General features: G+C 46.2%; 1 protein-coding gene across 1 annotated transcript in view; it reads left to right on the top strand.

The window, feature by feature from the left end:
- Positions 1-26,224, top strand: part of LOC120025537 (astrotactin-2-like) — a 451,161-nt gene that overhangs the window by 330,197 nt on the left and 94,740 nt on the right. Inside the window, exon 17 of the mRNA XM_038970100.1 lies at positions 12,892-13,154. Within this exon, the coding sequence (XP_038826028.1) occupies positions 12,892-13,154 (263 nt within the window). The remainder of the gene's footprint in view (positions 1-12,891; positions 13,155-26,224) is intronic.

Here is a 26,224-nt window from a genome sequence, read left to right as displayed (position 1 = left end):
CTTATTCCTCTCCCTTGCTGTCTATTCTGTTCCATGTTGAAAGAAATGTGCTCACACGTGTTCACACACTCCCTTTTATATAGTGACCAATTGTGGTGGCCTCTATGTGAAATCCATTAACAATAACGAGTAGTCATTATGTATGGTTACAATGTGTAATACATGTCATTTAAATGTTTATACTTTGAAAAAACACACATTTAATTTCTGTAGTTCTCAAAATCCATATATAGTAGACAAACCAGTTTAAAATCTATAGGTTTACCAGACCGTTAAGTGATTAACCATTAAGTGCAGTTGGATTAAGTGATGGTCAAATGTCTTTAAACAAATGAGAACAGAATCATATGAAAGGTATTGTGAGCATTGCATTGTGAAAGGCAATTATTTTATATGAAAGCTATTTCTAGATGAAACACTGACTAGGTGAAAAGGTACTGTGTGATTTTGTGTATTGTACCTAGTCAATTGAAAATGTGCTTAAAGATTTGAAATAACAGCCTTTTTGATGATCTGTTTTGAGTTTTGTACTAAGATTTGTGACATTTTACCACATACTTGTTAAAATAGTACCAAAGCGATAAAAAAAAACTGTAAATTAGTCAAAACAGGGTCATTTTACATCTGGCCAGAAGTTAATAAAAAAACTATCTCAACAGAGAGAAAAGTCCTCATGTCTGTTGCCTATATAGAATCCCCATACTTTAACGATGACAGCTTCTCCATCCTAGAGGGGGAGATCAACCATTTCCAGGCCCAGGGACATGTACTAGTCTGTGGTGACCTATATGCCAGAACTGGACAGGAACCTGACACTCTCAGCACTCAGGGGGACAAACACCTACCTGGAGGTGACAGCATTCCCTCCCCAATATTCCCCCCTAGACACAACAATGACAAAACAAACAACAAAAATGTCTCACAATTCCTGCAGCTCTGTCGCAAGCTGGGTCTGTACATAGCCAATGGTAGGCTTCGAGGGGACTGCTATGGTAGGTACACCTACAGCTCATCCCTTGGCAGTATCACTATAGATTACTTTATCATTGACCTCAATCTAGAGTCTCTGCGTGTTCACAGTCAGACCACTGACACCCCTATCAGATCATAGCAAAATCCCAGTCTACTTGAACAGAGTAATACACAATCATGAGGCATCACAGCCAAAGGAACTGCATAATATTAAGAAATGCTATAGATGAAAGGAAAGTAGTGTAGAAACCTACCAAAAAACTATTAGGCAACAACAAATTCAATCCCTTTTAGATAACTTCCTGGACAAAACATTTCACTGCCATAGTGAAGGTGTGAACTTGGCAGTAGAAAGCCTAAACAGAATATTTGACCTTTCAGCTTCCCTATCAAATATATAAATTGTCAAGCAGACAACCTAAGCAAATGAACAACAATGATACATGATTTGATGAAGAATTCAAAAATCTAAGAAAGAAATAGAAAAACCTAGAGACCCAGAAAACCTGAGGCTACGCCTTCACTATAGTGAAATACTAAAACAATACAGAAATACACTAAGAAAATATGAACAGCACAGAAATCAGCTCAATGTAATGATATAGTAATCTATAGTGATACTGCCAAGGGATGAGCTGTATTTGAAGAATCCATAGAATCTAACCACACTGTTATGCTGGTGAATGAGGACCCAAAAGCGACGTAATAGAAACAGAGTCTTTATTCCAGTATTAAACAAACAATGATTCTCCTGGATATTATCAAAGGTAAATCCAAAACAGGAAACTGAAATCCTCTCGTCAGTAGAGAGGAACGACTGGAGACGCGACCACAGACTGCAGGTCGCTTCAGGAAGGCACAGGCCGTAGCTGACATAGACACCTGCTCACACGCAGCATCTGAAGAAGGCAAAAACACGACAGGGCGGAACAAGGACACAGAACAGCAAACATCAAACAAGAATCCGACAAGGACAGAAGCGGAAAACAGAGGAAGAAATAGGGACTCTAATCAGAGGGCAAAATAGGGGACAGGTGTGAAAGAGTAAATGAGGTCGTTAGGAGAATGAGAAACAGCTGGGAGCAGGAACGGAACGATAGAGAGAGAGAGCGAGAGAGGGAGAGAGGGAGGGGGAGAGAGAGGGATAGAAAGAGGGAAAGAACCTAATAAGACCAGCAGAGGGAAGCACAGGGACAAGACATGATGATCAAAGACAAAACATGACAGTACCCCCCCACTCACCGAGCGCCTCCTGGCGCACTCGAGGAGGAACCCTGGCGGCAACGAAGGAAATCATCAATCAACGAACGGTCCAGCACGTCCCGAGATGGAACCCAACTCCTGTCCTCAGGACCGTAACCCTCCCAATCCACTAAGTACTGGTGACCACGTCCCCGAGAACGCATGTCCATGATCCTCCGTACCTTGTAAATAGGTGCGCCCTCGACAAGGACGGGGGGGGGGGAGGGAAGACGAACGGGGGCGCGAAGAAAAGGCTTGACACAGGAGACATGGAAGACAGGGTGGACGCGACGAAGATGTCGCGGAAGAAGCAGTCGCACAGCGACAGGATTGACGACCTGAGAGACACGGAACGGACCAATGAACCGCGGAGTCAACTTGCGAGAAGCTGTCGTAAGGGGAAGGTTACGAGTGGAAAGCCACACTCTCTGACCGCGACAATACCTAGGACTCTTAATCCTACGTTTATTGGCGGCTCTCACAGTCTGCGCCCTGTAACGGCAAAGTGCAGACCTGACCCTCCTCCAGGTGCGCTCACAACGTTGGACAAAAGCCTGAGCGGAGGGAACGCTGGACTCGGCGAGCTGGGACGAGAACAGAGGAGGCTGGTACCCAAGACTACTCTGAAACGGAGATAGCCCGGTAGCAGACGAAGGAAGCGAGTTGTGAGCGTACTCAGCCCAGGGGAGCTGTTCTGCCCAAGACGCAGGGTTTCGAAACGAAAGGCTGCGTAATATGCGACCAATCGACTGATTGGCCCTTTCTGCTTGACCGTTAGACTGGGGATGAAACCCGGAAGAGAGACTGACGGAAGCACCAATCAAACGACAGAACTCCCTCCAAAACTGTGACGTGAATTGCGGACCTCTGTCTGAAACGGCGTCTAACGGGAGGCCATGAATTCTGAACACATTCTCAATGATGATTTGTGCCGTCTCCTTAGCGGAAGGAAGCTTAGCGAGGGGAATGAAATGTGCCGCCTTAGAGAACCTATCGATAACCGTAAGAATCACTGTCTTCCCCGCAGACGAAGGCAGACCGGTAATAAAGTCTAAGGCGATGTGAGACCATGGTCGAGAAGGAATGGGAAGCGGTCTGAGACGACCGGCAGGAGGAGAGTTACCTGACTTAGTCTGCGCGCAGTCCGAACAAGCAGCCACGAAACGGCGCGTGTCCCGCTCCTGAGTAGGCCACCAAAACCGCTGGCGAATAGAAGCAAGCGTACCCCGAACGCCGGGGTGGCCAGCTAACTTGGCAGAATGAGCCCACTGAAGAACAGCCAGACGAGTAGAGACAGGAACGAACAGAAGGTTACTAGGACAAGCGCGCGGCGACGCAGTGTGAGTGAGTGCTTGCTTTACCTGTCTCTCAATTCCCCAGACAGTCAACCCGACAACACGCCCTTCAGGGAGAATCCCCTCGGGGTCGGTAGAAGCCACAGAAGAACTAAAGAGACGAGATAAGGCATCAGGCTTGGTGTTCTTATTTCCCGGGCGATAGGAAATCACGAACTCGAAACGAGCGAAAAACAACGCCCAACGAGCTTGACGTGCATTAAGTCGTTTGGCAGAACGGATGTACTCAAGGTTCTTATGGTCAGTCCAAACGACAAAAGGGACGGTCGCCCCCTCCAACCACTGTCGCCATTCGCCTATGGCTAAGCGGATGGCGAGCAGTTCGCGGTTACCCACATCATAGTTGCGTTCCGATGGCGACAGGCGATGAGAAAAGTAAGCGCAAGGATGGACCTTATCGTCAGAATGGAAGCGCTGGGACAGAATGGCTCCCACGCCCACCTCTGAAGCGTCAACCTCTACAATGAATTGTTTAGTGACGTCAGGAGTAACAAGGATAGGGGCGGATGTAAAACGCTTCTTGAGGAGATCAAAAGCTCCCTGGGCGGAACCGGACCACTTAAAGCAAGTCTTGACAGAAGTCAGAGCTGTGAGAGGGGCAGCCACTTGACCGAAATTACGAATGAAACGCCGATAGAAATTAGCGAAACCGAGAAAGCGCTGCAACTCGACACGTGACTTAGGAACGGGCCAATCGCTGACAGCCTGGACCTTAGCGGGATCCATCTGAATGCCTTCAGCGGAAATAACAGAACCGAGAAATGTGACAGAGGAGACATGAAAGGCGCACTTCTCAGCCTTCACGTAGAGACAATTCTCTAAAAGGCGCTGGAGTACACGTCGAACGTGCTGAACATGAATCTCGAGTGACGGTGAAAAAATCAGGATATCGTCAAGGTAAACGAAAACAAAGATGTTCAGCATGTCTCTCAGTACATCATTAACTAATGCCTGAAAGACAGCTGGAGCATTAGCGAGACCGAACGGCAGAACCCGGTATTCAAAATGCCCTAACGGAGTGTTAAACGCCGTTTTCCACTCGTCCCCCTCTCTGATGCGTACGAGATGGTAAGCGTTACGAAGGTCCAACTTAGTAAAGCACCTGGCTCCCTGCAGAATCTCGAAGGCTGACGACATAAGGGGAAGCGGATAACGATTCTTAACCGTTATGTCATTCAACCCTCGATAATCCACGCAGGGGCGCAGAGTACCGTCCTTCTTCTTAACAAAGAAAAACCCCGCTCCGGCGGGAGAGGAAGAAGGCACCACGGTACCGGCGTCGAGAGAAACAGACAGATAATCCTCGAGAGCCTTACGTTCGGGAGCCGACAGAGAGTATAGTCTACCCCGAGGGGGAGTGGTCCCCGGAAGGAGATCAATACAACAATCATACGACCGGTGAGGAGGAAGAGAGTTGGCTCTGGACCGACTGAAGACCGTGCGTAGATCATGATATTCCTCCGGCACTCCTGTCAAATCACCAGGTTCCTCCTGAGTAGAGGGGACAGAAGAAACAGGAGGGATAGCAGACATTAAACACTTCACATGACAAGAAACGTTCCAGGATAGGATAGAATTACTAGACCAATTAATAGAAGGATTATGACATACTAGCCAGGGATGACCCAAAACAACAGGTGTAAAAGGTGAACGAAAAATCAAAAAGGAAATGGTCTCACTGTGGTTACCAGATACTGTGAGGGTTAAAGGTAGTGTCTCACATCTGATACTGGGGAGAAGACTACCATCTAAGGCGAACATGGGCGTGGGCTTCCCTAACTGTCTGAGAGGAATGTCATGTTTCCGAGCCCATGCTTCGTCCATAAAACAACCCTCAGCCCCAGAGTCTATCAAAGCACTGCAGGAAGCAGCCGAACCGGTCCAGCGTAGATGGACCGACAAGGTAGTACAGGATCTTGATGGAGAGACTTGAGTAGTAGCGCTCACCAGTAGCCCTCCGCTTACTGATGAGCTCTGGCTTTTACTGGACATGACATGACAAAATGTCCAGCAGAACCGCAATAGAGGCAAAGGCGGTTGGTGATTCTCCGTTCCCTCTCCTTAGTCGAGATGCGAATACCTCCCAGCTGCATGGGCTCAGTCTCTGAGCCGGTGGGAGGAGATGGTTGAGATGCGGAGAGGGGAAGCACCGTTAACGCGAGCTCTCTTCCACGAGCTCGGTGACGAAGATCTATCCGTCGTTCTATGCGGATGGCGAGTGCAATCAAAGAGTCCACGCTGGAAGGAACCTCCCGGGAGAGAATCTCATCCTTAACCTCAGCGTGAAGTCCCTCCAGAAAACGAGCGAGCAACGCCGGCTCGTTCCAGTCACTGGAGGCAGCAAGAGTGCGAAACTCTATAGAGTAATCCGTTATGGATCGATCACCTTGACATAGGGAAGCCAGGGCCCTGGAAGCCTCCTTCCCAAAAACTGAACGATCAAAAACCCGTATCATCTCCTCTTTAAAGTTCTGATAATCGTTAGAACACTCAGCCCTTGCCTCCCAGATAGCTGTGCCCCACTCCCGAGCCCGACCAGTAAGGAGTGATATGACGTAAGCGATCCGAGCTCTCTCTCTTGAGTACGTGTTGGGCTGGAGAGAGAACACAATATCACACTGGGTGAGAAAGGAGCGACACTCAGTGGGCTGCCCAGAGTAACATGGTGGGTTATTAACCCTAGGTTCCGGAGACTCGGAAGACCAGGAAGTAGCTGGTGGCACGAGACGAAGACTCTGAAACTGTCCAGAGAGATCGGAGACCTGAGCGGCCAGGGTCTCAACGGCATGACGAGCAGCAAACAATTCCTGCTCGTGTCTGCCGAGCATTGCTCCCTGGAACTCGACGGCAGTGTTGAGAGAATCCATAGTCGCTGGGTCCATCTTGGTCGGATTCTTCTGTTATGCTGGTGAATGAGGACCCAAAAGCGACGTAATAGAAACAGAGTCTTTATTCCAGTATTAAACAAACAATGATTCTCCTGGATATTATCAAAGGTAAATCCAAAACAGGAAACTGAAATCCTCTCGTCAGTAGAGAGGAACGACTGGAGACGCGACCACAGACTGCAGGTCGCTTCAGGAAGGCACAGGCCGTAGCTGACATAGACACCTGCTCACACGCAGCATCTGAAGAAGGCAAAAACACGACAGGGCGGAACAAGGACACAGAACAGCAAACATCAAACAAGAATCCGACAAGGACAGAAGCGGAAAACAGAGGAAGAAATAGGGACTCTAATCAGAGGGCAAAATAGGGGACAGGTGTGAAAGAGTAAATGAGGTCGTTAGGAGAATGAGAAACAGCTGGGAGCAGGAACGGAACGATAGAGAGAGAGAGCGAGAGAGGGAGAGAGGGAGGGGGAGAGAGAGGGATAGAAAGAGGGAAAGAACCTAATAAGACCAGCAGAGGGAAGCACAGGGACAAGACATGATGATCAAAGACAAAACATGACACACACAAAGAGTTACCATCCAAAATGGAGATGTATGCATAAACCACTTCTCCAATCTGTTCTGCTCTATAACAAAGAACAAACAGCAAAAACATATACATGATCAATTACAAATCTTAGAATCAGCTATTAAATACTGCCAGAACCCACTGGATTCTCCAATTACACTGAATCAACTACAGGACAAAATACAAACTCTCCAACCCAAAAAGGCCTGTGGTGTTGATGATATCCTAAATGAAATGATAAAATATACAGACCACAAATTCCAATTGGCTGTACTTAAACTCTTTAACATTGTCCTCTCTTACATCTTCACCAATATTTGGAACCAAGGACTGATCACTCCAATCCACAAAAGTGGAGACAAATTTGACCCCAATAGCTACCGTGGGATATGCATCAACAGCAACCTTGGGAAATTCCTTTGCATTATCATTAACCGCAGACTCCTACATTTCCTCAGTGAAAACAATGTACGGAGCAAATGTCAAATTGGCTTTTTACCAAATTACCGTACGACAGTCCACTTATTCACCCTGCAAACCCTAATAGACAAACAAATAAACCAAAACAAAAGCTATGTCTTCTCATGCTTTGTTGGTTTAAAAAAAGCTTTTGACTCAATTTGGCATGAGGGTCTGCTATACAAATTGATGGAAAGCGGTGTTAGGGGAAAGACATACGACGTTATAAAGTCCAAGTACACAAACAATAAGTGTTTCTCTTAAAATTGGCCAAAAACACAGATTTATTTTCACAGGGCTGTGGGCTGAGACAGTGATGCAGCTTGAGCCCCACCCTATTCTACATATATATCTACGAATTGGCGAGGGCACAAGAACAGTCTGCAGCACCCAGCCTCAACCTACTGGAATCTGAAGTCAAATGTCTACTGTTTGCTGATGATCTGGTGCTTAAAGCAGCACCTAGATCTTCAGCACAGATTCTGTCAGACCTGGGCCCTGACAGTGTACAAAAATAATGGTGTTCCAAAAAAGGTCCAGTTACCAGGACTATAAATACAAATGTCATCTAGAAAACTATCCCTAACTATCCCTAAAACACCAAATAATGCATGCAGAGCAGAATTAGGAGGATACCCTCTAATTATCAAAATCCAGAAAAGAGAATTCAAATTACAACCACCTAAAAGGAAGTGATTCCCAAACCTTCCATAACAAAGCTATCACCTACAGAAAGATTAACCTAGAGAAGAGTCCCCTCAGCAAGATGGTCCTGGGGCTCTGTTCATAAACACAAAAACAGAGCCCCAGGACAGCAACATAATTAGACCCATCCAAATCATGACAAAACAAAAAGATAATTACTTAAGAATTAACCAAAAAACAGAGCAAACTAGAATGCATCTCAATTGGGTTGAGGTCGGGGGATTGTGGAGGCCAGGTCATCTGATGCAGCACTCCATCACTCTTCTTCATTGTCAAATAGCCCTTACACAGCCTGGAGTTGTGTTGGGTCATTGTCCTGTTGAAAAACAAATGATAGTTCCACTAAGCGCAAACCAGATGGGATGGCGTATCGCTGCAGAATGTTGTGGTAGCCATGCTGGTTAAGTGTGCCTTGAATTCTAAATTAATCACAGACAGTGTCACCAGCAAAGCACCCCCACACCATCACACCTCCTCCTCCATGCTTCATGGTGGGAACCACACATGCGGAGATCATCCGGTCACCTACTCTACGTCTCACAAAGACACAGCGGTTGGAACCAAAAATCTCACATTTGGGCTCATCAGACCAAATTACATATTTCCACCGGTTTAATGTCCATTGCTCGTGTTTCTTGGCCCAAGCAAGTCTCTTATTATTATTGGTGTCCTTTAGTAGTGGTTTCATTGCAGCAATTCAACCATGAAGGGCGATTCACGCAGGCTGCTCTGAACAGTTGATGTTGAGATGTGTCTGTTACTTGAACTCTGTGAAGCATTTATTTGGGCTGCAATTTCTGTGGCTGGTAACTCTAATGAACTTATCCTCTGCAGCAGAGGTAACTAACTATGGGTCTTCCTTTCCTGTGGCGGTCCTCATTAGAGCCAGTTTCATCATAGCACTTGATGGTTTTTGTGACTGCACTTGAATAAACTTTCAAAGTTCTTGAAATTTTCCAGATTTACCTACTTTCATGTCTTAAAGTAATGACGGACTGTCGTTTCTCTTTGCTTATTTGAGCTGTTCTTGCCATTATATGGATTTGGTATTTTACCAAACAGGGCTATCTTCTGTATACCACCATACCTGTCACAACACAACTGATTGGCTCAAACGCATTAAGAAGGAAAGAAATTCCACAAATTATCTTTTAACAAGGCACACCTGTTAATTGAAATGCATTCCAGGTGACTACCTCATGAAGCTGGTTGAGAGAATGCCAAGAGTGTGCAAAGCTGTCATCAAGGCAAAAGGTGGCTACTTTGAAGAATCTCAAATATAAATATATTTTGTTTAACACTTTTGTGGTTACTACATGATTCCATATGTGTTATTTCATAGTTTTGATGTCTTCACTATTATTATACAATGTAGAAAATAGTAAAAAATATAGAAAAACCCTTGAATGAGTAGGTGTGTCCAAACTTTTGACTGGTACTGTATCACATGCCTGACTTCTATTTTCCTACATAAGTAAAATCTGGAATATGCCTTTACTACCATTCATTCCAATTAGCTGCTATTTTCACCTCTTTCTGGAACTTTGAGGGTTCATGACAAAGCCCCTTCAGTAATTTAATAGGATTTTTATGGTTGTAATCATCCTACACACCTGTAATTAATGCATAAGGGATGTGTTAACCTGTGTCATGTGTAAGTTGTCTGCCTAGAATCTCAGTGTATTTCATGGAGCATGTGTCTGACTGGATCACAGTGGAGCATATATTCCACTTTTCATACTCTCAATCCTATCTAAGGCTTTGGGGTTAATGTTAACTTTCAGAAGTTATTGTCGCAGGTAACGGATGGAGTTGAAGGGGAAAGGAAGAGGGATGGGTGTATATGCGGCCGGCTATAATGTGAGCTGCTCTGCGAAGCCTGCAGTAAACCTGGGATAATCACAGTGTTTTATTGTCAGGGCCAAGTGATAACAGCTCCTTTCTGTGTTTGTGTTGAGTGCATGTAATTGGACTCTTAGGTCCACCCCTTGAGCCTGTTTACATAGGATGTAGAGGAGAGTATCCCTCCCCCTCCTCTTCCACTACTCCAGTCCCTTCACACTCTCTCTGCTCTGTAGCTGGGCCTGTGTGTCTGGAGCCCATAGCATCACCACAACACCAGCCTATTATCAAACTACACGTACAATACACTGTCTGATGATGTACCGTTTGTCTCACACACTTGCATGTGTTGAATGAAAGAGGAAATGTATCGACTGTCACGCAGCTCTCATCTCCGTGTTTGTCGTTTTTACTATGGCCCAATAAATACAGTACACTGAGTTCTCAAAACATTAGGAACACCTTCCAAATATTGAGTTCACCCCCTTTTGCCCTCAGAACAGCCTCAATTTGTCGGGGCATGGACTACAAGGTGTCGAAAGCGTTCCTACAGGGATGCTGGCCCATGTGGACTCAAGTTGGCTGGATGTCCTTTGGGTGGTGGACCATTCTTGATACACACAGGAAACTGTTGAGCGTTAGTTCTTGACACACTGAAACCTGTGCGCCTGGCACCTACTGCCATACCCCATTCAAAAGCATTTCAATCTTTTGTCTTGCCCATTTACTCTCTGAATGGCACACATACACAATCCATGTCTCAATTCTCTCAAGGCATAAACATCTTTGTTTAAACTGTCTCCTCCCCTTCATCTACACTGATTGAAGTGGATTTAACATGTGACATCAATAAGGGATCATAACTTTCACCTGGATTCACCTGGTCAGTCCATGTCATGGAAAGAGCAGGTGTTTCTAATGTTTTGTACACTCAGTGTATATGTCTCATTATAGCTGGTGTTCCTTTTCTCTCTGTGTGGCAGTGGAATGTTTGTTTTTGCGTAGGAGATTCATTTAGAACTCTGTCACTGACTAGTGATCTTATCCTGAAAACATCCGATAATCTGCACCTGTGTTACATTTCTGCTTTTTCCCCCATCTACCCCAGTGGAAGCTATTTTTCACTGATGTTCTGTGAGCTAGTACAGCTCGAAATGTGTTTGTGTGTATGAGGGATTGGAACCTGAAGGCATAACTAGCCCTGTACTTGGCTGGGCTTTTAAAGAGCTGTCGAGAAAGAAAGCAAGACTAGTGAGTTTTAAGAGAACGGACACACATGCTGATTAAATTCACACACTGTATGTTTTCTTTTTCCTCTGTGAAATATTCCGAAGGCTGCACTAAAATGACTTTTACTCTAAGCTGGTCCCAATTACTCTACCTTGAAGAATGTCACTTTCTCTTTTTTGCCCTCTCCCTCCTGTAAAGTGTGGCTAGCACAAACCGTGTGACTGTGTGAGTTTGGCCTTTGGTTAGGGAGTAGCAAGCTAACACATCTGCATGTTATTGTGTTTATGCAGTGGTTCCCACCTCTGGCTCTGCCTGGTGTTCTCCTCCCCCTGTTGATTCAGCTCTAGCTCAGCCTTTTTCCTAGACGTCTGGATATGAGACGGATATGAGTCAGTTGATTGCTCTGCAATTGGAGTAAACCTGTAGGCCACATAATGGCACACAATGAGAGACTGAGGCTGGAATTAATTCACTCATAGTCAACCACAATAACATTACTCCTGTGCAGCAACATGTACAGTTTAGGTAATGGAACTACTTAGACAAGGTATACAGATTGAAAAAACACTACTCATTCTGATATACCATGAAAACATTCATACCCACTTGGTGTTATGAAGACCCCCACAATAAATACACTTTAGGAAGAATTAAGCAAAATCCTCCATAGCACATGATTAATATAATTTCCCCCCATCAGCAGTTTGCCGTAGTGTACATTTGATTCAATGTTGCCATTGCTGAGAGAGCCTCCTCTCTCCAGCCTGTCTGGTCTCTTCTCCCATCAACACAGACAGACAGCACATCTGCAACACATGGCTGTCTCCTTCCCTCCTTCCCTCCATCCCTCCATCCCTCCTTCATTCCTTCCATTCATCCATCCATCCAGGGAAACACTCAACACTCAATTAACATTTCTCCCTGTTTCACTCCTTTCCAATGTAACATTGTTAGCCCGCTGGCACAGAACGTTATGCGCAGGAATTCCCCGTCGATGAGAAAATCAAACAATGCTTATTTACACTATGCAGGAATAAGTCATCACCCTCCGTTCATTCCCGGTGGAGGAGTTTATGACAATGAGGGATTATTTTGTTTGACCGCAATAGAAAGTAGATCCAGATGGCGGCACATGTGATGTGAGTGAGGCGGTCATGTGAAACTCAGTCAGTGGAGAGTGGAGATGGAGTGGATAGAAAGAAGTGAGTGCAGCTGTCAGTCCTGTGTTATGGCGATTCAGGATATGTGGCAGACATACATTGATGTCTGTGTGTGTGTCTGTGTGTCAGTCTATATGTGTTTGGATCTGGTCCTCTCATCGTTCAGACAACCTTCTATCAATAATGATAAGATCTCTCTTGCGAAAGAGATTTTATTTAAATGAGACTAACCTGTGTAAATAAAGCTAGATGAAAGATAAATTCCCTTGTCTTTCACAAACTGTGTTTGAATTGGTAGGTGTTGCTCCCAACCACTGACACAGGGTCAGCTATTTCTCATAATGGTTAAGGTTAGGACTGATATAATTTGATGTTAGAATATAGACTGTTTTTCAGTTTTCATACCCTGTCCTCTCACTGTCTAAACATGCCCTCTCTCCTTCCCTCTCCTCTCCATCTCCCAGAGGTGACAGACCAGGGCAGCAGGCGCGAGCTCAAATCCATGCCCTTCATCAGCTACCTGTCTGGGCTGCTGAAAACCCAGCTACTGACGGAGGACCTGGTGAGCGGTGTGGAGATCCGCTGTGAGGAGAAGGGCAGCTGCCCCTCGGCCTGCCACCTGTGCCATCAGGCAGGCCGCGAGCAGCCCTTGCCCATCCCCGTCCTGCTGGAGGTCAGCCGCATGGTGCCCCTTTACAGCCTGGTGCAGGACAACGTCACCAAGGAGGTGAGGGGGGACGGTGGGAGGGAGGGATGGAGGGGTGGGATGGGAGGAGGGTGGGGAACCCTATACAGTCTGGTGCAAAGGTGAACTTCACCAAATAGGTGAGGATAGAGGGAGGGAGGGACGGAGAGAGGGGGAACAGAGGAAGAGAAGGATAGTGGGAGCAGAATAGGGATGATGGGGGGAGATTCCTCTATAATCTGGTACAGAACTACATCACCAAATAGGTGAGGGAGGGAAGGAGGGAGGCAGTGGAGAGGGAAGTAGGGAGGAAGTGGAGAGAGATGGAGGGAAGGAAGTAGGCAGTGGAGAGGGAAGGAGGGAGGCATTGGAGAGGGAAATAAGAAAGGAGGGAGGTAGTGGAGAGGGAAGGAGGAAAGGAGGGAGACAGTGGAGGGAGGCAGTGAAGAGGGAACTAGGGGAGGAGGGGGGCAGTGGAGAGGGAAGGGGGGAAGAAAGTAGGCAGTGGAGAGGGAAGAAGGGGGGAAGTGGAGGGAGGGAAGTAGACAGTAGAGACGGAAGGAAGTAGGCAGTGGAGTGGGAAGGAAGGGGGCAGTGGAGAGGGAAGGGAGGAAGTGGAGAGAGATGGAGTGAATGAATTAGGCAGTGGAGAGGGAAGGATGAAAGGAAGTAGGCAGTGGAGAGGGAAGGAGGGAAGGAAGGAGGCAGTGGAGAGGGAAGGGAGGAAGTGGAGAGAGATGGAGTGAATGAAGTAGGCAGTGTAGAGGGAAGGAGGAAAGGAAGTAGGCAGTGGAGAGGGAAGGAGGCAGTGGAGAGGGAAGGGAGGAAGTGGAGAGAGATGGAGTGAATGAAGTAGGCAGTGGAGAGGGAAGGAGGGAGGAAGTGGAGAGGGAAGGAGAGAAAGAAATAGGCAGTGGATAGAGATGGAGGAAAGGAGGGAGGCAGTGGAGAGAGATGGAGAAAATGAGGGAGGCAGTGGAGAGGGAAGGAAGGAGGCAGTGGATAGGAAAGTAAGGAGGCAGTGCAGAGGAAGGGAAGGAAGGATGGAGTGTGGCAGTGGAGAGGGAATGAGGAAATGAGGGAGGCAGTGGAGAGGAAAGGAGGGGGGCAGTGGAGAGGGAACTAGGGGAGGAGGGAGGCAGTGGAGAAGGAAGGGGGAAAGGAAGTAGGCATTGGAGAGGGAAGAAGGGATGCGGTGGAGAGGGAACTAGGGAATGAGAGAGGCAGTGGAGAGGGAAGGAGAAGGAAGTTGACAGTGGAGAGGGAAGGAAGTAGGCAGTGGAGCGGGAAGGAGAGGGGAAGGAGGGAGGCAGTAGATAGGGAAGGAGGGAGGCAGTAGGTAGGGAAGGAGGGAGGCAGTAGATAGGGAATAAGGGAAGGAGGGAGGCAGTGGAGTGGAAAGGGGGAAGGAAGTAGGCAGTGGAGAGGGAAGGAAGTAGACAGTGGAGAGGGAAGGAGGGAGGCAGTGGAGAGGGAAGGGGAAGGAAGTAGGGAGTGGAAAGGGAGGGGGTAGGCAGTGGAGAGGGAAGGAGGAAAGGAGCGAGACAGTGGAGAGGGAAGGAGGGAGGCAGTGGTGAGGGAGGCGGTGGAGAGGGAAGTAGCAAAGAAGGGAGGCAGTGGAGAGAGATGGAGAGAAGGAAGGAAGCAGTGGAGAGCAGAATACGCTAGTGGGAGGAGCTATAGGAGGACTGGCTCATTGTAATGTCTGAAATAAAATCAATGAAGGAAAGGAGGGAGGCAGTGGAGAAAGAAGGAGGGAAGGAAATAGGCATTGGAGAGGGAAGGAGGGAAGGAATGAGGCAGTGGAGATGGAAGGAGGGAAGGACGGAGGCAGTGGAGAAGGAAAGAGGGAAGGAAGGAGGCAGTGGATAGGGAAGGAGGAAGGAGGGAGGGAGGCAGTGGAGAGGGAGGAGGCTAGTGGGAGGAGCTATAGGAGGACAGGCTCATTGTAATGTCTGAAATGGAATCAATGGAATGGTACCAAACACATCAATCACAACGTGTTTGACTCCGTTCCATTAATTCCATTCCATCCATTACATTGAGCCATCCTCCTACAGCTCCTCCCACCAGACTTCGCTGGTGGAGACGGATGGAGGGAATGAGGGAGGTAGTAGAGAGAGATGAAGGGAAGGTGAGTGGCAGAGAGGGGGCGATGGGGAGTTAAAGAGCTACGTCACCACGGAGGTGAAGGGAAAGGAGGAGGAGGAGGAGAGAGGGAAAGGGGGATGGTTGGGGATGGTTAGTGGAGGAGAGGTGAGATGGGGGTTTGGGGGGGGAACAGCCACGTCTAGAATGATATCATGGAATAGGTGAAACAGGGAGGGAGAAAAAGGAGGGTGAAAAGGGAGAGATAGGTGGAAGTGTCAAGACAACAGTATAGTTTACTGGGTGTGAACAGGAATTAAAGCAATTTCGTAGAATAAAATTATATTTCAATATAAAATAAACTGGTAAAAATAGATGTGCCATCTGGTCAAAGAGTTCATCCCAAAGTTCATTGTAACTGTACAGGAAATTAAAGGAAATGAAACATATTTTTATAGTTCCATGTCATTTCTTCACACACCCAGTCTTAATGTAGCTGCTTTGATAAGATTACAGTATACAGTATGTTAAGGACATTCTTTCAACACAGTGAACTTGACACAATCATGCTTGGCTGTAGATGTAGTTATCAAAAATCCCCCTAGGTGGAGCAAGTGGGTTACCTTTCAAAATAAACTGGTATATCGAGAAAGGTGACATCATGGTTTTCTCTTTTGGTGGGGATAAATGTACGTGCATGTGATTGTGTATAATTTGATGGTTTTCCTTACTCTCTGTGGATTCAACTGTATTGTCTTGTCACGACTGTGTTGTTGTTCTGAGTGACGTTTCCCCCTTGAGAGGAGCCTTTGGTTAGTAAACTGGACAAAAATATAAAAGCAACATGCAACAATTTCAAAGATTGTACTGAGTTACAGTTCATATAAGCAAATGAGTCAATTTAAGTAAATAAATTTGGCCCTAATCTATGGATTTCACATGACTGGGAATACAGATATGCATATGTTGGTCACAGATACTTAAAAAAAAAGTAGGGGCATGGATCAGAAAACGAGTCAGTGACCACCATTTGCCTCATGCAGCGCGACACATCTCCTTTCCATAGTTGTCAGGCTGTTGATTGTGGCCTGTGGAATGTTGTCCCATTCCTCCTCAATGGCTGTGCAAAGTTGCTGGATAATGGCGGGAACTGTAACACTCTGTCGGACACGTCGATCCAGAGTATCCCAATCATGCTCAATGGGTGACATGTCTGGTAACCATGCAGGCCATGGAAGAACTGGGACATATTCTGCTTTCAGATCCTTGCGACATGGGGCTGTGCACTATCATGCTAAACATGAGGTGATGTTGGCAGATGAATGGCACGACAATGGCCCTCAGGATCTCGTCACGGTATCTCTGTGAATTCATACCATAACCCCACCGCCACCATGGGGCATTCTGTTCACAACGTTGACATCAGCCAACCGCTCACCCACACGTGGTCTGCTGTTGTGAAGCCAGTTGGACATACTTCCAAATTCTCTAAAATGGCATTTGAGGTGGCTTATGGTAGAGAAATAAACATTAAATTCTCTGGCAACAGCTCTGGTGGACATTCCTGCAGTCAGCATGCAAATTGCATGCTCCCTCAAAACTTGAGAAGTCTGTGGCATTATTGTCCCCAGGACAAGGTGCACCTGCGTAAAGATCATGCTGTTTAATCAGCTTATTGATATGCCACACCTGTCAGGTGGATGGATTATCTTACCAAAGGAGAAATGCTCACTAACAGGGATGTAAACAAATTTGTGCTCAAAATAAAAAGAGAATTAAGCTTTTTGTGCGTAATGAACATTTTTGGGATCTTTTATTTCAGCTCATGAAACATGGGACCAACACTTTACATGTTGCGTTTATATTTGTGTTCAGTGTAGATACACTATATATACAAAAGTATGTGGACACCCCTTCATGTAATCTCCATAGACAAACATTAGCAGTAAAAGGGTCTTACTGAAGAGCTCAGTGACTTTCAACGTGGCACCTTCATAGAATGCCACCTTTCCAACAAACCAGTTCGTAAAATTTCTGTCCTGCTTGAGCTTCCCCGGTCAACTGTAAGTGTTGTTTTTGTGAAGTGGAAAGGTTTAGGAGCAACAACGGCTCATGCCGCAAAGTGGTAGGCCACACAAGCTCACAGAACGGACCGGCAGTGCTGAAACGCATAGCGTGTAAAAATCGTCTGCCCCCGGTTGCAACACTCCCTACTGAGTTCCAAGCTGCCTAAGAACTGTTCGTTGGGAACTTCATGAAATGGGTTTCCATGGCCGAGCAGCTGCACACAAGACTAAGATCACCATGCACAATGCCAAGCGTTGGCTGGAGTGGTGTAAAGCTCGCCGCCATTGGACTCTGGAGCAGTGGAAATGCTTTAACTGGAGTGATGAATCACGCTTCACCATCTGGCAGTCCGACGGACGAATCTGGGTTTGACGGATGCCAGCAGAACGCTACCTGCATCAATGCATAGTGCCAACTGTAAAGTTTGGTGGAGGAGGAACAATTGTCTGGGGCTGTTTTTCATGGTTCGCGCTAGGCCCCTGAATTACAGTGAAGGGAAATCTTAACGCTACAGCATACAATGGCATTCTAGACAATGTTGTGCTTCCAACTTTGTGGCAACAGTTAGGGAAAGGCCCTTTCCTGTTTCAGCATGACAATGCCCCCGTGCATAAAGCGAGATCGATACAGAAATGGTTTGTCGAGATCGGTGTGGAAGAACTTGACTGGCTTGCCCAGAGTCCTGACCTCAACCCCATTGAACACCTTTGGTATGAATTGGAACGCCGACTGCGAGCCAGAGCTAATGGCCCAACATCAGTGCCCGACCTCACTAATGCTCTTGTGGCTGAATGGAAGCAAGTCCCCGCTGTAATGTTCCAACATCTTGTGGAAAGCCTTCCCATAAAAGTGGAGGCTGTTATAGCAGCAAAGGGGGACCATATTACTGCCCATAATTTTGGAATGAGATGTTCAACGAGCATGTGTACACATGCTTTTTGTCATGTAGTGTACCTGAAGATAGTAATTTTTGGGGGAATCTCAACCCTAAGGTGATTTAGCTGAGGGTCTGGGGCCGCTTGATATTTAGTTTACCACGTCATCCCTTGTCTTGTGGAGAGGGAGATGCAATTGGGAGGTCCACTGCACTGTGGTGTGTGTGCGTGTTTGTGTATATGTATTTGTGTATGACTCACCTGTTAACTGGCCTGCATTGGCTCTGGCTCAAAACTGATGAGTTCCGTGCCCTCACTCATAGACACACACACACACACACACAGAGACAAAGACACACACTCTGCAGAATCCAATGTTTGTCCATAAACGTCCAATTCCGAAGGTTAACTTTATTCATTAAGGTTTGGGATAGGGTTAAAACAAAACAAATATAGGCATTAATTACGAATGGTTAAGGTAAGGGTTAATGTTTGAGATAGGGTTAAAGGTCCAACACAGCTGTTTTTGTCTCAATATAAAATAATTTCCTGTTAACAATTAAGTAACTTCGTGTGATTGTTTTCAATTAAAATGGCCATAAAGAATCAAAAATTACTTCTTAGTAAAGATTAACCTCTCAAGCTAGAATTGTGCGAGGACTGTCTGGGAGTGGTCTGAGTAGGGAGGAGAAAACTGAAAATTATGTCTGTTTTTGGCAGAGAGGTTTAGAACTCTCTTTTCTATTGGTCTAGTGGCCTGTTTTGAAGACATCTCCTGACGTTCTGCTTACCTGGACGGACGTCGAATTTCACAGTAGATCTTGAGCGAACTGGCTGCACAGAGATACACACAGAGAGAGAGACACACACACAGACACATACAGCACCACCACCACCACCAACGAGTACAAAAAAAGTATGAATGTATGTACTTGTAAGTCGCTCTGGATAAGAGCGTCTGCTAAATGACTTAAAATGTAAAATGTAAAATACCGGTCCATGCTCCCCCAATCAAGCATCTAATTACCCTGCCTGACTGACATTACAGCAGGCAGCACAGCAGCAATATCACACACACACACACACATGCACAACAACAAAGATCTCAGCCTGTACGTGCCACTCATAACAAGCGCCTTTCTCAGCCACAAAAAAAACAAGCACAATCAATAGCAGACAGCCCCTAGTGGGCTCTGTCGATACATAACCGTGAGGAAGAGCAAAGTGTCCTCTTTTTCTCCCCCCTCTTCCCTCTGGTGTTCTGGGGACAGGTGGGAGGCAGACTGCGGTGGATCGCTGGCGAGGGATTATTAGCTTGTTATTGATGTCATCGACCCTACGGAGACAAGCCAGTGCTGCTGTTCTTGGCCGGCTCTCTCAAAGACTCCTGCTTCTATTAGCATAGCAGACACAATGGCCTGGCCATGCATCTCTACTGCACAATAGAGACAGTCCCCTAATTGAGACTGTGCCTTGTGTTTACCCCCCTCCCCCACCCCGACTTAGAAATAGATGGCCATGCAAAATGCTTTCACTAAAATGAGATGAGATTCCATCAGCACAATAAAATAAGGGAATCAGGGTTGTCTATTGTGAAGCGAAAAGGAAAGGATGTTGTCCCTACTCGTGTGCCTGTGTGTATAAATCCAGTTTGTATCTCCAGCCATGCATAACTACCTGCTGCTCTCAATGCCTAGCTGCCGTCTAGCATCGGCTGCTGCTGCCCTTACTGCCTCTGACGAGGATTGTCATGTTCCTTCCGTCAATCTGCCCATTACAGAGGTAGACAGGTATTATGTTACTATCTGGAATTATCCATCTGTCTGCTTTCTCGAAAAACAGCCCTACAGGAAAAATGGGGTGAAGGATTAAAAGAACAAATTGTCTGTTCAGGGCCTTCTCGTGTATCAGGTTGATCCTGTTTTCATCCTGGCATTGACATGGCATTCACTGTCCCCCTCCTCACCTCAACAACTCGGTTCCAGGAAATCCTTTTTGAGAAAGAAAAAGAAATAGTCACTCTCTGACTTTGTCTCCAATGCTATGATTACGACAGGGCTAGTTTAAGGATTTGACAAAGAAAAGAGGGGGAAAAAAACATTGTTCTTTGAAGCGGTTTTTCATGACATGTTATCTACAAGGTTTATCTCCCAGACGGATAATGACAGAGCCCTCTTACCACCTCTGAGGAAGTGTTGATTCAGGCCTGTTATGAATGTATGTTTCATAACCCCAGATCCTACCCCACACTGAGACTATATCGTACCTATCCTGAGCCCTAACAATAAGCAGTTAGCTATTCTCCCCCTAGAAGAACCCTCCCCTGGCCCTGTTTCAGTGACGGAGCCCAATACCTCAATGGATAAATAAATAAACTCGTGCCAGTAGAGGTTGCCAGCAGGCCTATGTCCTGCACGGCCCTGATTGAATTATGGCAGACCTTTTGAACAAATTGGCTGTGAGGCTAATGACTCAGAACGCTGTAAATTATGCCCAGTGCCCCCCCCCCCACCTTGGGCCCCCCACCACGACACCCACCCCCCATGTATTTTTTTGCTTTCGTAAATGCCGTGTCCTGCACGAGGTGGAGTTCAGACGCAGGTTTGGATCATGCAGCCTCCTTAAATGTGTTCATCTCAGGGTTTAGGGAGAATTAATGAGTTTACAGAGGCGGCCGCTCAACTCTTGTTTTTTTGTGTGCTTTCTGCTGAATCCGAGGAGTTGGGGGTGAGTGATGGGATGAGTCTGGAGATGGTGTAATTGAATGAAAACTGTATTTGTTTGGATGTCTTCTTCAAAAATGCCCCCCGGAAACTGTTTACCCCCAAGTGCACCTAGGCTGCAGAGTTATCCAATAACTCTGGATAATAACTAAGCCTCCCTAAGAAAGGTTACAACAACAGACCTGGCTACTGCCACCTCTAGCTATAATTAGTCACCCCCCAAAAAAGTGTGAAGCCACCGCTTTTGACCAAATTGATTTATTTGAACACGAACAGGCTAGAAACCCACAACACAATGCCATTCAAGTTGCCATTAAGCCCGTATCAAATTAGCTTAGAGCATCCTAAGACCAGCTTGGCTCTCCTAAAACTCAATATGGGCCTGTTATAAGGGTTCCCTAGTGACCTAGCTTCCACCCCAGCCCCCATTAACCCTGCTGTGAACCACCCAATGTCCACTAGTTCCTGGAAGTCCTCCATTCGATGGAGTTCCTAGAAACTGGAGATATAGATGTTCGATCCATTTTTAACGGTATTAACCTGAGTGATCTAGAGAGGTCCTCACCACACCGCACCTCACCACTGTCAAATGCTATGCTGCTATTCTGCTCCTCGCTGACTCTCACCACCCCGTATCCTCCAATAAATCAATAGTGCGGGCCAGCTGGCTAGTATTGTCACATATTAGCCAGAGAAAATGGACAGTAATGTGGCTGGCGTAGATTAGCCAAACAGATTAATATGCTACGAGGTCACCATGATCCCCTGCTCTTCTTGTAAGTGACGATGGCTTTCTACGTAGTGAGTCACACCAGGGTGCCACGCTGTCTGCTGGCTAGTGTGATATGAGAGGATCTGGTGGCGTGGCCCCAAGCAGGATAGGCAGTACACTGCCTGGGGCCATCCGGCAGAGATATATCACACTGGTCAGAGTGGAGAAGAGTGTGTAGAATTGAATCAAATCAAATGAGTGTTCATGAAAATGAGTGTGGAATAGTAGAATGGAAGTGTTAAGAGGGACAAAAGAACCCTGACTCTGAAATCTATAAGTTATTGATTTGTCATGAAGGCATTACAATAAAGTGCTACACCCTTCTGGCTATTAAAGGCCCAGTGATGTAAAAAAAAAACATGATTTTTCTGTGTTTTATATATATTTCCACACTATGAGGTTTGAGTAGCACTGTGAAATTGTGAAAATTATGATTATGCCCTTTTAGTGTGAGAGCTGTTTGAAAAGGCCGCCTGAATTTTCTGCCTGTTTTGGTGGGATGGCGTTTTGGCCTTCCAAGGTGACTTCACCATTTGGTAAATTAGTTAATAGACCAATACAAAAGAGAGTTTCAAACCTCTCTGCCAATAACATCTGGTTCTTAGTTTTCCCTCTTCACTCAAATCACTCCCAGACAGTCCTAGCAGAATTCTTGCTTGAGAAATTGATATTTGCTAAAAAGCTATGTTGGTTTCTTTTTTTACCATTATAATTGAAAACAATCACAGTAAGGTACTCAATTGTTAACCAGAAATGATTTGATTTTAAGATAAAAATGGCTGCATTGGAACTTTAAGAAAATGTGTCCTTTGTTCTACTTATGTTGTTAGCATACAATCCCACCCCCTTAAGGTGGCCTCCCTGTCTGACACAGGGCATTTTTCATGAAGTGCAAAGCAGTGGGATATCGCTTCCTCCCCACCCCACCCCCAGTAACACTTTCCACAATTTATATGGATTCATCAGTGTTCTGGGAAGAGCATAATCTACTCTTAGTCAATACAGGATAGTGTATCATCCTATCATCCACTGCCATGCAATGACTCGACTAACGGGATTGGACAGATTTGTATTTATTTTTATTTATTTATTTCACCTTCATTTAACCAGGTAGGCCAGTTGAGAACAGGTTCTCATTTACAACTGCGACCTGGCCAAGATAAAGCAAAGCAGTGCGACAAAAACAACAACACAGAGTTACACATAAACAAACGTACAGTCAATAAATACAAAATAAAATAAAAATAGTAAAATCTATGTACAGTGTGAGCAAATGTAGAAGAGTAAGGAGGTAGGCAATAAATAGGCCCTAAAGGTGAAAATAATTACAATTTAGCATTAATACTGGAGTGATAGATGTGCAGATGATGATGTGCAAGTAGAGATACTGGGGTGCAAATGAGCAAGAGGGTAAGTAATAATATGGGGATGAGGTAGTCGGGTGTGCTATATACAGATTGGTACAGGTACAGTGATCGGTAAGCTTCTCTGACAGCTGATGCTTAAAGTTAGAGAGGGCGATATAAGACCCCAGCTTCAGAGATTTTTGCAATTCGTTCCAGTCATTGGCAGCAGAGAACCAGAAGGAAAGGCGGCCAAAGGAAGTGTTCGCTTTGGGGATGACTAGTGCAATATACTTGCTGGAGCGTGTGCTACGGGTGGGTGTTGCTATGGTGACCAGTGAGCTGAGATAAGGTGGGGCTTTACCTAGCAAAGATTTATAGATGACCTGAGCCAGTGGGTTTGGCGATGGATATGTAGTGAGGGCCAGCCAACGAGAGCATACAGTTCGCAGTGGTGGGTAGTATATGGGGCTTTGGTGATAAAACGCACGGCACTGTGATAGACTACATCCAGTTTGCTGAATTAGAGTGTTGGGGGCTATTTTGTAAATGACATCGCCGAAGTCAAGGATCGGTAGGATAGTCAGTTTTACGAGGGTATGTTTGGCGGCATGAGTGAAGGAGGCTTTGTTGCGAAATAGGAAGCCGATTCTAGATTTAATTTTGGATTGTTGCAGGGGGTGCTGAGATGTTGGTCAGGGTAGGGGTAGCCAAGTGGAAAGCATGGCCAGCCGTGGAAAAATGCTTATTAAAATGGTGGTGACAGTGTTTCCTATCCTCAGTGCAGGAGGCAGCTAGGAGGAGGTGCTCTTATTCTCCATGGACTTTACAGTGTCCCAATTTTGGGGGGGAATTAGTGCTACAGGAAGCAAATTTCTGTTTGAAAAAGCTAGCCTTAGCTTTCCTAACTGACTGAGTGTATTTGTTCCTGACTTCCCTGAAAAGTTGCATATCGCGGGGGCTATTCGATGCTAATGCAGAATGCTACAGGACGTTTTTCTGGGGTGAACCAAAGGCTGCATATGTTCTTAGTTCTTTTGAATGGGGCATGCTTATTTAAGATGGAGAGGAAAGCACTTTTGAAGAGCAACCAGGCATCCTCTACTGATGGGATGAGGTCAATATCCTTCCAGGATACCCGGGCCAGGTCGATTAGAAAGGCCTGCTCGCTGAAGTGTTTTAGGGAGCATTTGACAGTGATGAGGGGTGGTCGTTTGACTGCGGACCCAGTACGCACACAGGCAATGAGGCAGTGATCGCGGAGATCCTGGTTGAAGACTGCAGAGGTGTATTTAGAGGGCAGGATGGTCAGGATGATATCGAAAAGGGTGCCCATGGTTACGGATTTGGGGTTGTACCTGGTAGGTTTCTTGATGATTTGTGTGAGATTGAGGGCATCTTGCTTAGATTGTTGGACGGCCAGGGTGTTAAGCATGTGCAAGTTTAGGTCACCTAACAGTACGAACTCTGAAGATAGATGGGGGGCGATCAATTCACATATGGTGTTCAGGGCACAACTGGGGGCCGAGGGGGGTCTATAACAAGCGGCAATGGTGAGAGACTTGTTTCTGGATAGGTGGATTTTTAAAAGTAAAAGCTCAAATTGTTTGGGCACAGACCTGGATAGTATGACAGAACTCTGCAGGCTATATCTGCGGTAGATTGCAACTTCGCCCACTTTGGCAGTTCTATCTTGTTGGAAACTGTTATAGCTAGGGATGGAAATTTCAGGATTTTTGGTGGCCTTCCTAAGCCAGGATTCAGACATGGCTAGGACATCCGGGTTGGCGGAGTGTGCATAAATGTGAATAAAACAAACTTAGGGAGGAGGCATCTAATGTTAACATGCATGAAACCAAGGCTTTTACGGTTACATAAGTCAACAAATGAGAGCATCTGGGGAATGGGAGTGATGCTGGGGGCTGCAGGGCCTGGGTTAACCTCTACATCACCAGAGGAACAAAGGAGGAGTAGGATAAGAGTACGGCTAAAGGCTAAAAGAACTGGTCGTCTAGTGCGCTCGGAACAGAGAGTAAAAGGAGCAGGTTTCTGGGCGCAGAAGAATAGATTCAAGGCATAATGTACAGACAAGGGTATGGTAGGATGTGAGTACAGTGGAGGTAAGCCTAGGCATTGAGTGACGATAAGAGATGTTTTGTATCTAGAGGCACCATTTAAGCCAGGTGCGGTCACCGCATGTGTGGGGGGTGGAACATAAGGGCTAGCTAAGGTATATTGAGCAGGGCTGGAGGCTCTACAGTGAAATAAGACAAAAAGTACTGACCAAAACAGCAATAGAGAAGGTATATTGACGTTAGGGAGAGGCATGTGTAGCCGAGTGATCATAGGGTCCAGTGAGTAGCTAGGCGAGCTGTAGGCATGGCGATTCAGACAGCTAGCAGGCCGGGGCTAGCAGCAGGCTAGCAGATGGGCCTCAGGGGAACGTCACAACGGGAGAGTATGTTGAAACCCCCTTGGATGGTTACGTCGGCAGACCAGTCGTGATGGATCGGCGGGGCTCCGTGTCGGCAGCAAAGGGTCCAGGCCAATTGGCAGAAGAGGTATTGAAGCACAGGAATTATCTGATGGAAATCTTCGGCTAGCTGGGAGAAGGGCCTAGCTTGAGGTTAGCTCCAGGCTAACTGGTGCTTGCTTCAGGACAGAAACCCCCTCGGACGGTTACGTTGGTAGACCAGTCGTGATGGATAGGTGGAGCTCCGTGTCGGCAGCAAAGGGTCCAGGCCAATTGGCAAAAGAGGTAATCGAAGCCCAGGGATTGCTTGATGGAATCTCTTCGGCTAGCCGGGAGATGGGCCTAATTCGAGGCTAGTTCCAGGCTAACTGGTGCTTGCTTCGAGACAGAGACGTTAGACAGGAGTAGCCACTCAGATGATCCAGAGTAAAGGTTCAGAGCTTGCGGTAGGAATCCGGAGATGTGATAGAGAAAAGCAGTCCGATATTGGGTGAGGCGGGTTGCAGGAGAGTATATTCAGTCCGTAGATGGAAAATTAGATTTTTTTAAAAAGAACACAAATATATACTAAATATATACGAAGAAAAATTATATATACAAGGGACGGGAAAAAACAATCAAAACAGACATCCCCACTGCTACGCCATCTTGGATATAACAGGATGCAGTTCTGCCCCGTGTTTTAGCTGCATGCAGAATTGTGCCAGGTCATGTGGAGGGATTTTCCTGTGTCACATATTTTGTTATATTCTAAACATGCTTGACTTATTA

Source organism: Salvelinus namaycush, chromosome 31, assembly GCF_016432855.1.
Source record: "Salvelinus namaycush isolate Seneca chromosome 31, SaNama_1.0, whole genome shotgun sequence".
Lineage (NCBI taxonomy): Eukaryota > Metazoa > Chordata > Actinopteri > Salmoniformes > Salmonidae > Salvelinus > Salvelinus namaycush.
The sequence above is the reverse complement of the archived record's forward strand: the minus strand, read 5'-3'. Positions and strand labels throughout refer to the sequence as shown.